Raw genomic sequence first — 11,364 nt, forward strand, 5'->3', positions numbered from 1 at the left:
AGTTGTACTGTCAGTAACAGTGGCTGCTTTTCCTGACCTACTTCAGCTTGAGTTTGTGATCCTTACTAGCTGGGTTTAGTTGCACTGTAAGCCGGTATACAGAGTGGCTGCAGGCAGATTGATTAGCTTGGATGTTGCTTTAGTAAAGCAGCAGTTTTTTTTTTACTGGAAGAGGGGCAAAGAACCACGCTGAAAGCCTTTCCTGGAGGAGAGGTTTTTTATGTCCTTTTGCTGTGTCCCCACTGGCTGTGGCATGAGTTTTATCCTCCTTCTAGCTCTGCTATTCAAGTAGCCGGCCTTCAGAACTAACGTAATTCACATAAGCTGGATGTGCCTACCTCCCTTTTGTCTTGTTGCTCTGATTGACCTGTATTGAATGTGACAGACAGAACATTTTCTGAAAAGTTCTGCCTTTCCCAAACACTTTGTATGGGAGGTTTTCCAGACAAATGCCACATCTATCCCATGCTATTGCTGTATGAAACAGCCTATCTGGAGTGAGAGCAGAACCACAAGCAGAATCCTCAATTATTTGGCATTTTTCCCTTTTTAAGCTGTTTAACAGCATCTTAAATGACTTTAATAACAACAGGAATGCCGGAATAATCTATCTATCCTAGTTCAAAATGAGTTAAAGATTTTGTTAATGTCTGCAAATAAATTCTACCCTCTGTCTTCTTCTTTTGTGGTTCAGGTGGATGACCTTATTCACCGCACCAGCCACACGCTGCAGCTGCTCATCGAGTACGACCCGGTCAGGCAGCGTTTGGACCGCCTCAGACTGGGATCCCCGAGAAGCCGTCTGGGAGTCCCTGCCACCTCTCGTATGCGTCTGTCCTCGCCGTCTGATGCTGTCCTCGAGAGGACGGACCTGGTTGATGAGGGCACGCTGAAGAGGAGGTCTTTGAGGTAGAAGAGAGAAACAGAACAGCAGACATGCTGAGAAACAGGTGATGATTGTACATCATCTGAATCCTCTGTTTTTTCTGCATCTAGGCGCAGTAACAGCATCTGTAAGTCACCGGGGCCCAATTCTCCTAAAGAGATGCCTCAGATTATGCGAGACATCGGGCGCTCTGAATCTCTGAGATCCTCCAGCAGCTGCTCTCATCGGATTTTCCGACCCTGTGACCTCATCCACGGAGAGATCTTAGGGAAAGGCTTCTTCGGACAGGCTATCAAGGTAAAACTGCAGCTCATGGAAGCTTCTCATACTTACTCTTAGTGCTAATTGTGATTCTTGTGCAAATGGCTTGGAGCAGGGATGATACTTAAAATTCTGGGCAAACATGTTAATGTTTAATAAGCAACGAACTTAGATTAAACATGTAAATTAGATGTGATGGATTATCACAAAAGTATGCGATTAAATCTAAAACATGTAGATTTTTTGCACTGAAATGTCTACTATAGCAAAAATGGCTACTTACATTACCTCCAATATTTCCAACAGTTTTCAAAACCAGAGAAATCCTTCATGTTTATAGTTGTAATGGGGCTTGTCTTTTTATTGTGGCTGTTATGATGGTGCAGCCCTAACAAGACAGAACTTGTTTATGTGCCAAAAAACACAGGATGTAACATGAAAGAGTGCTATTCAAGGAAGCTAGAACTGTTACTGGAAGCTACTGTTGTTCTGCAGAACTTCATTCATGTTTTGTTCTGTTTCCACTGGTGGACCATGACTATCTGGTCTTCTTTGGTCCAAGCTTCCTCCTCAAAGCACAACTCCACCTGCAACCCCACATGTGGTTAACTGCATTACATCGAGTGTATAACATTTGTTCAGGCAGGCCACAGAGTAACGTGCTGTCATATAATCGAGATCAGCTGATCTCGGCTGACAGCCAGCTGATTTACTCTAAGAAAACTTTTGCCTAATCATGGCTAGCCTGGACACACTTTGAAAGACAAGCCACCCCCTTCAAGTCAAAGTTTGCATCACTCCTCCAACCCAGTTCCTCCTTTTTTCTGCTAATCATTGTTATAGTGTTGTCACTGATGCCTGCTCTGCTCTGGATTTATTACTGCATCTCTGACTGCCTCAGGTTTTCCTTATCATGCTGCACGGTGGCATAGGGCATTAATTCCCAACCTGGGGTCTGGGACCCTGCAAGGGAGGCGCCAAAGATCGTAGGGGGGGCGCTTTTCCTAGGTACATGTGGGGCAAGGAAAATAGTTGGGAAACACTGGTGTAGGAGTTAGCGCTGCTGCCTCACAGCTAGTAGGTTCCTGGTTTGCTTCCAGTGCTTTTCTGTGCAGATTTTGCATGTTCTCCCTGTGCATGCATGGGTTCTCTCCAAGTACTCCGGCTTCCCAGTGACAGCTTGGATAAGCTTCAGGCCCCCACCACCCCCAGCGGGGTAAGCGGTGTAGGAAATGGATGTATGGATGCATCAAACATACACTGAGACTGGGAACTGATCCCTCAACCAGTGCGTGAGGACTCTATTGACCAACATCGGTGTCTAAAAACTGTCCTTATTCCTTTGGTCTCCCACGTTAATGAAATCAGTAAAGATTTGAGATCGTCTAATGTTTTGGCTGGCCTTTGAGTCACATTGATTTTTGCTCTGTTCTCCTCAGGTGACCCATAAAGCCACAGGAGAGGTGATGGTGATGAAGGAGCTGATCCGCTGTGATGAGGAGACTCAGAAAACTTTCTTAAAGGAGGTTGGTGGACGACAAGGAAAACAGCTTTTGTGATTTCTTTACTCGGAGTAAACGCCTGCCTCATTTCCCACAATGCCCTCTTTGTACCTTTCTATTTTTAAGGTCTGGGCCTTGGTCTTGTGGCACAGATTAGTCTGATTTTATTGTATTTAATGTTGAACCTGATTAAGGATTATCAGCTTAAAACTATAATGAAGCATTTCCTTTAACTCTTCCCGGTTTCAGGTGAAAGTGATGCGAAGCCTTGATCATCCACACGTTCTGAGGTTCATCGGCGTGCTCTACAAGGACAAGAGGCTCAACCTGATCACTGAGTTTATCGAGGGAGGCACGCTGAAGGATTTCATCAGAGACACGGTGAGCTAAACGACTTGATTCACTTAACTCTGCTCCAACAATGGAGCTATGAAAAATCCTTCAGTGTCTGCTGAGAGCGGGGTGGGAGGGCGCTGGCCTGAAGTAAACTCTGATCAGAGCTCTGTCGTGGGCTCGCTGGCATGTCAGCGGGGCATGATGTGGAACGAGACAAGCAGTAGAAAGTGTTTCCAGGTGAAATTTAAAGAGCCCCTCCTCCTTCTGCTGAGTGTTTATGTAGATCAGCTCAGCTTAGACGACCTGGTGAGGAGAGGGAGACTGTTTATTCGTCTCTAATTCTGTTTAAATTCAATCATAAAGGTTCTATTCTGTTCCACTTTCTTGATGGATACTGTTCCCTCGCTCTGTCTCTGTGCCAGGACTTTAAGTATTTACTCATGTTTCGCATTACGTCCTCTGAAGGAGCCTCTTTTCATGTCGCTCTTTTCTTCTTCTCTCCGGACAAACAGGAGCCGTTTCCATGGGAACAAAGAGTGAGCTTTGCAAAGAGCATCGCTTCTGGCATGGTGAGTTGGCTTCATGCAAAGACATTTCCAGTAGTCAAATCTTCAACTCTTTTTATTCAGCTGTCTTCATGAGTGGAAATGTTGCTCTATGGTTGTACAGACACTTTGACACTCACAGGGACCCCTAGTGGGCATCAGGAGCAACACGTCAGGGACCTGTTGCACCAGCTTTCACTTCTGTCTCTGGTTATGGTGGAAAATCCACACCAAATCGCATAGCTTGAGTTGGGTCAATTTTTTGGATGCATCACAGAGAGGCAACATTTATTTTGGCCCTTGAAAAGTGCTTGAAATCCTTGAAAATGCTTTAATTTCAATGGGTTTTAAAGTTGGAAAGGGCTTAGAGTTTGAGAAGAAAAAAAATGATGAATCCAGAAGATAATGAAGAAATAAAACAAGGCTGAGAGTTTTTCCCATTAAAAAATGACAAAATAATTGATAAAATAAGTTTAGGAAAGCCCTTAATTTGTCTTTAAAAAGGACATCTCTGGGCTAGAGGTTTAAGTTATTTCTAATGGATCATCGCCTTCATATTTTAATAATTAATCTATTGAAAATATGAAGGTGTTTGTTTGGCTAAATGCCATCTATGGACTTAAATGGCTTTCTTTTAATTTGGCCTCCATGTCTTAGCTGCTGACAACACGTTTTAGGGCATTCATACCAGTTTTTCTCAGCTGGTCAAGCCTCAGAACCCACCACCAATTATTCAGTGAGAAACCGCAACACAAATTTCAGATGTTTTTTAAACAGTCAGATCTATTTAATGAAAAAATAATAGTTTTGATCTCAAACAGGATAAGACGTGGCAAAATAAAGAGAAAGGACAAAACAAACATGTTTAAATGAGTTTCATGAGCTTTGTAGTGCAATGGTTTTTCCAGGTGTACATTTACGACAAACTAAAACGGACATTTTTTGTCCCCAACCCACCACTTGAGATTCACTGGTTTGTACTAGGACTGTAAAGATTAATCACATTAATTTTAATTAATTAAGGTTTACAATAAATGCACTAATTGTAAATAAGTACACCAGTGCTCCTTAATGTCTCATTTCACTTAAACAACTCACAGACAGCTCAGTGGGCAATTCAGAAGTACATGCACCTTGTGTTATTAAACATTTACCGTTTTACTGTTCCCTTATTTCCTTTTCAATCAGTCAGAAGTTCCTTTTCCCATGGTTAAGTTCATGTTCAAATCTAACATGTTTAAAAGCAAACAGCAGTAAAACATTGATCAGTTGTTGAGAGGTAAAACAAACTACTCCCTATATTGGGAATCTAAGAAAATGACTGGGGTTGTGTGCAGAAATATTCATGCTAATTGGTTTTGCTGCAGCTTTATCAACAAGAAGAGACAAAGTAAAAATGCATGACCATCAAAAACAGAGCGCTGTTTATTTACACCTAAAGATGCAAACTGCTCTTAGAAAATTCAGTTCTGCCATGATGGATGCTAGTATGACGTAGAAAGCTGGAAGAGAAGAAATAAAATATTTGACTACACTTTAGTACGTGCATCTATGCTATGCATGAAGAAATTTTCTTCTCTAGCCCACTATACTTCATTTCTTTGGCTTTTTAACTGTAGCTTGGTATCCCTGCAGTGAAGCCACTGGCAATACAAATAACGATTAAATCAGCGTCGGGAGTCTAGTGCTGCCTCTTTAACAGCTTTTCTACCTCATTTTGTCATCAACATGCTTTTAGAGGACACGATAATATACTATTTAGCAAATAAAGCTGGTGGGAGACTGGTTAAATTAAAATGAAACTTTGTCAAATGAGGAGTTATGGGGGAGTCATGATGTGTCGTTCACAGACGAGTCAGTTAAAGGAGCTGGCTCTTTCTGTAAATGATGGGAGCCGGCTCTTGTTTGAGGGACAAGTTCTTTTATTTCCCTTTTTTTGTTTTTGTTTTAGAGACATAAAAAAGGAAAAATGGTCTCAATTAAAGAGCCCTTTTGGAGCTTAAAGATGCTCTTATTGCTGAGTTTAGAAAAATACTGAAAATCTCCAGAAAGAATTGGGGTCCGCCGCTCTCAGATGCCCTTTGCCCTTTGCAGACGACCACGGTGAAAAATCACCTCTGTTAGGATGGAAGTAATGTAATTTGCACGTACTACATATTTGCCGTTTTTAAAGTAGTCACAAGAACAGTGGCGAAGGATTCAGGATTTAACGACTTTTTTAGGCAAGTGTGCATGATTGTGGCACATTTGGAGGTAAATAACACAGCCTGCAGTTGTGAAACTAACTTAGAATATATATTTTGGCTTGCTTACATTCACTTTTAAAAACACAAGGAATTCTTATTTTATTTATTTATTTATTTTCTTCATTTTATTGGTGATGGAACAGTAAGAAGAAAACACAATGAACACACACAAAAAAAACAAACAAAAAAAAAAACAAATAAACAACATTAATTAATTTATGAAAATAAAAACGGACATTATTATGGCCTTGGTGCTGGATAATCTGTGGTGTGGTAAGGTGTCCTGGCTTGTACAGTATATATTATTCTAGTCTTGTGTGTTAAGGGGAAAGAGGATGGCTATGAGAGAGTATAGTTGTCCTAAAAAAAATAGAAATAAATAAATAAAATTTAAAAAAGGGGGGTGAACTGAATAGACTGACAATTGAAATGATAATAATAACAATGATAGTAGACATAATAATAATAGATTAAATAATAAAAAGAAAACTTTGTAGAGATCAGCTGAAATTCAAAAGCAGTAATCAACTTATTTCAGCGTGAAGCCCTGAAGAAGATCTGTTGATAGTGTCTAAGAAGTCTTCTTAAGTATGACTGGAATCTCTGGCACATGTGTGAATTAAACCCCTTTTTGTTTCAGGCTTACCTTCACTCCATGAGCATCATCCACAGAGACCTCAATTCCCACAACTGCCTGGTTAAACTGGTAGGTGACTGAATATCTTTGCAGGTTATTACACTTCATAAAGTTTGAACAATCAAAAGAACAATTTGTCTCAGGTGTTGTGATCCAAATAAAAGTTGGTATGCAGCAGCTGTGGGTGAAAGAAGTTCCCATCCCATAATCTTACGAGTGAAATGTGAATTCAAGACGTAGTTGAAATACTTGAGATTGCAGAGAAGCCTTCAGGTGTATTTAATGGACACATGATCCTCTGAAATTTGAGAGCTTATAGTCCTTACTAGAGACTTAAAGATCATTTATCACTATGAGAAATACATACTTAATAAAGTTATATTTAAAATGAATAACTTTGACATCTTTTAACAGGATAACACCGTGGTTGTCGCCGACTTTGGACTGTCACGGCTCATTGTGGAGGACAAAGTGAAGCCTCCACCAGAAAAACCGTCCAATAAGAAGAGAGTGTTTAGACGCATCGACAGGAAGAAGCGCTACACCGTGGTGGGAAATCCTTACTGGATGGCTCCAGAGATGCTAAATGGTGAGAAAAATACCTTGAATCTTGATTTGCTGATGATTTAGTTAGTTAATAAGTGATTTTACATAATCATTCTACTTTGTTACGTTAGGTAAACGCTACGATGAGAAGGTGGACATTTTCTCCTTTGGGATCGTTCTTTGTGAGGTAAGCCCAACGTTTCATTTGACTCTTTTTTCACATAACACAGAGCAATTTCTGGTCATTTTTTTCCCTGAACTTTTTCCTCATTTATCTCGTCATCTCAAGATGACAAATGTTGAAAAAGTTTCCTAACTCTTATCCACTGTCCTCTCTAAATAAAGAAGCCCAAAAGTAAATCTTGGGGAAAAAAAATATGTAAACTGAGAAAGGAAATAGGGATATCCAAGTTCTACCTTCTTGTTCTTTGACACGTGCTTTTTTAGTTTTTTTTTACCAATCTGTGTTAAATGCTGATATTTGTGGTGCCTAAATCTTCATGAGCAAACACAACTCTTCTGATCCAGATTATTGGAAAAGTCTATGCAGACCCAGAGTGCCTCCCCAGGACGATGGACTATGGCCTGAACGTGGGGAAGTTTGTGGAAAAGTTTCTCCCTGAAGACTGTCCTCCTCCTTTCTTTCCTCTCACTGTGGCGTGCTGCGACCTCACGCCAGACAACCGGTGAGTACCTGATATAATTCTTTATATTCCATTGTATTTATTTTAGGGTGTTTATGCCTTTATCACTGATGAAACAGTAGATAGATTTAGAAACTGGGTAGAGCTAGAGAGGACCAGATGTGATCCTGGGTCACAACAGCCTCTGCATGGTGCACAGACATAACCAACTCTGTATGGGGCAGCTGGCCTTGGTGTAACTGCACCACCCAATCACTGACCATCGCCTGCTGCATCAGCACACCCTGACTTCTTGCACAAATTTTGCAAAAAAGGCAGACAGGAAAAAGCCAAAATGACAAACATTCCAATCACTCTCACATGTGCTGCCCATCCTGACAGTTTTAAGTAATTTTTAGGAGTTTTGACCGTGTTTTACTTAGGCAGAGGTGGCAAAAGTACTCACACTCTGGTGCTTCATTTATACCTTTAACAAAATGATACAAGTCTAAAAACAGCTACTCCTTTCTCCCTCTTCCCTCACTTCCTCCTGAGGTGATCTAGGAAGCTGAGGTACTGTTCAGCATGCTTTTAAACGGATATAAAAACTGGGCTTTATTTTTTCTGTGTTGTTCTTCAATGGCAATCACCGTTCGCAAATTCATTTTATACAGGAAAGTGTTTTTAAACTCACATTTCTTTGGATCATATTACAACCATTGGTCCACATTTATCAGTTTGACTTCAGAGAGGACCAGAATGCGGTACAAGAACTCTGCCAGGCCATGGCGCACAAGTATAAATGCACCGGTTTATATGTGCGAGTTTGTTGTTCACCAAATTAGCCCAGCATAAATAACAGGAGTTTTGTCTCTCCTGGACTTTTTGTCTTAAAAATCTTGTTAATCATCAACCCTGTGGTGCACAGTCAAGCTCTAAGCACCCTGTTTAGGATAACCTGGGATTTGAGAATATGTCTACTGCAGTAATGTCACTGGAATTTGAATCAAAGTCATTAAAATTCATTACATATAAGCCCTATTGTAAAATTAATGTCACTGTAGCTTTACTTTCATACCTTGAACCAAACTCCAGGCATGCATTTTCAGATTATTAGCACAGTGAAAAAATATCACGGATTTTGATCGTTCAACAGCCTAGTCTCATTTTAGTCTTATGGACTAAAACTAAACTTACTGTTCATCAGAGTTTTCAACACCAAATATCTGTTTTTAGTTAGTCTAAGTCTTGTCTTCTTCATGGGTAAAAGGTAGTCCAACATTTTTAGTTGTGGTTTTGGCCAACGACATCAACACTGCATGTCTGGTAGATTCAAGATGAGATATATCATTATTGATCCAAAACAGGGAGGTTTTCAGTGTTTATAATTGAATTTCAGTCAGGAAATATCTATCACTCTCAGACATTTAATTAGGGCTGGGCAATGAATCAAAAATTAGATTAAATTGCAATAAAGCCTGCTGTAATTGTCAAACCGCAAAAGTTGCAACATTTCTTTAACCTGAAATTTGTGATAAAATATAGTTTAAACCTTTTTTTTGCAGCAGAGATGGTGTGCATTATATGTCACGCAATCATTCAAGTGCCATTTTTTTTTTAGAATACCCTTCAGAAAAAAACCTTTCTTCATTTTTGTGTGTTTTTCTTAGTAAATGAGAATGAAACAACAATGATCACTCCCTTCAATGCAGCAAATCAAATCTAATTTTGCAATGAGTCAAAATCAACAAAATAGATTTTTTTCATAAATAATTCACCCCTAGTTTAATCTAATTTTTGTACTGGCTGTAATATAGAATGATTTTTTGCTTGTGTTTGTTGAAATAAAACATAAGATGTGGAACTTAAGGAATAATTGCATGTCAAATCGCAATACTGGGAGGAAAAAAATTGCAGTTAGATTGTTTCCCATATCGTTTCCTACCATTTTATTGCAAAATGGATCTACAGTTTTACTTGTCAGAGAAGGCCCTGCTCAAAAGAAGCTTCCTGGGTTATTCAAGCAGAATGCTTTGAATCTCAATATGAGGGTGCAACAAGCTTTATGCTATAAAGGAGGAGGCTAGGGTGGAGGAGGTTAAGCTTTTCCAGCAGCAGCAGCGTGGTGCATCAGCATTAATGCAAGCAGGGATTATTGAGAAGTAGGTCATATTTTAATACGCCGCCGTGATTGGCTGTGGGAGCTGGGAGGGGATAATTGTGATCAGCAGGCCATCAGCTGATGACTACCGTGTCCTGCATAAACTAATGCCGACTTTCATATAATAAAAGAATCCTCCTTTTCAACATTAGCAGTGCAAAAATAAGAAAAATAGCTTAGCAAAGCTTGCAGCCAGTTTGATTACTATGTAAAATAAACATTACTGGTTTAGCTCAGTGTTTATATTGGTCTCCCTATGTACCCATTTACCACTTCATCCCCCACTCTAGCATGACTGTCCATTCCTCTCTCAAGACATGACCACCACCCTCCTTCTTTCAGGTTTTCTTGACTTTGTCAGCCTGGTTTTACCTCAAACCCATCTCTGTGCTCTCTCCTCCCCCTCCTCTCTCAGTCCACCTTTCCAGAAGCTGGAGGACTGGTTTGATGCTCTGTCCTTAAACCAGGAGCTGGGGATCCCTCTGCCAACCGAACTCGATGAACTCCATCAGAGTCTGAGCAGACTCATCTGGCCTAAAGACAACTCGCCGTCTCAGAGCACAGAGGAGCCGTCGTCCCCCACAGCGACCTCTCTGGACTCCCCCTGCATGACGGAGAACGGCTCCTAGGACCTGTTCGTCTGTGTGTCACCCTCTGAGCTGCTGCACTTACACTGTGGATGAGAAAAGAGGAAACTTGCATTGAACCCGAGCCATATTAGAACTGGATAACGTGATGTAGCTGCACCAGTGAGCGTTGGTGCGAGTGGACACATTTCAAAGACTTTCCCACTCAGCACACAGGATTGTACGTGTGTTTACTGTGTATAAAGACGACTTTCTGTGGTCATTTTCCCCAGCAGGAGACGAGCAACCGATGAGGTGAGAGCATCGATGTGACAGCAGTTTAGTTCTTCTGGTTCTGGAGTTGTCGTTTGTTATGTGTGGCATGCACACATCAGTCTTTGACAAGTAGAGCGTTCACTTCATCGCCGCAGCAAAGCAAACAAAGACGATGACAGTCTGGCTCATTGGCACATCCGGATTAAAGAGCACCGCTGTGACTTCAGGAAGAAGCCCACGCTGACCCTGAACAGCTTCATCTCTTTGAATGATGGCAGAGGAATGTTTTTAAGCACCACTGAACTTTTTTTTGACAACATGGTTACAAGTATAGCTCTGTACTTTGTAGTCACATGATTTAAAGCCTTTTCCTTGAATGATGAATAAACACTAATGACATTTTTCATGTTTATCACACTGACATTTCCATCAAAGTTCCTCTCATACACCTGATGCAGGAAAGCAAGGCTGTTATCAATCTTTGAGAGACATTCACCATGAAAAGTTGCTCTGTACAGACCTAGATTGTTTTCTTAAGCAGTGTATATAGAGATATGTACATAGAAAGCCTCTAATTGGGTGTTATTTTCTAATGGGATCTCTAGATTTGTAGATTTTCAGACATTTCGTCATCGTTTTTGCCTTTTTGCTGTGATCATGAAAGGTACTGACGACCTGTTGTAACCACTATTATTTATATCACTGTAGTGTTTCTTAAATAAACCTTCTCAAACTTGACTTCTGGTTGTCTTGCTTTATTGAGAGGGACCTGGATGCAG

At 40.5% G+C, this 11,364-nt stretch overlaps 1 protein-coding gene across 1 annotated transcript in view; it reads left to right on the forward strand.

Annotated features, from left to right (window-relative positions):
- limk2 (LIM domain kinase 2) overlaps window positions 1-11,323 on the forward strand; it is a 51,058-nt gene extending 39,735 nt beyond the window's left edge. Inside the window, exons 7-16 of the mRNA XM_041788332.1 lie at window positions 695-909; window positions 997-1,183; window positions 2,587-2,673; window positions 2,899-3,030; window positions 3,498-3,554; window positions 6,417-6,482; window positions 6,828-7,002; window positions 7,091-7,146; window positions 7,488-7,645; window positions 10,159-11,323. Of these exons, the coding sequence (XP_041644266.1) occupies window positions 695-909; window positions 997-1,183; window positions 2,587-2,673; window positions 2,899-3,030; window positions 3,498-3,554; window positions 6,417-6,482; window positions 6,828-7,002; window positions 7,091-7,146; window positions 7,488-7,645; window positions 10,159-10,372 (1,347 nt within the window). The 3' untranslated portion in view covers window positions 10,373-11,323. The remainder of the gene's footprint in view (window positions 1-694; window positions 910-996; window positions 1,184-2,586; window positions 2,674-2,898; window positions 3,031-3,497; window positions 3,555-6,416; window positions 6,483-6,827; window positions 7,003-7,090; window positions 7,147-7,487; window positions 7,646-10,158) is intronic.
- Window positions 11,324-11,364: the final 41 nt, after the last annotated feature.

The sequence above is a fragment of the Cheilinus undulatus genome, linkage group 5 (genome assembly GCF_018320785.1).
Source record: "Cheilinus undulatus linkage group 5, ASM1832078v1, whole genome shotgun sequence".
NCBI classification, from domain to species: domain Eukaryota; kingdom Metazoa; phylum Chordata; class Actinopteri; order Labriformes; family Labridae; genus Cheilinus; species Cheilinus undulatus.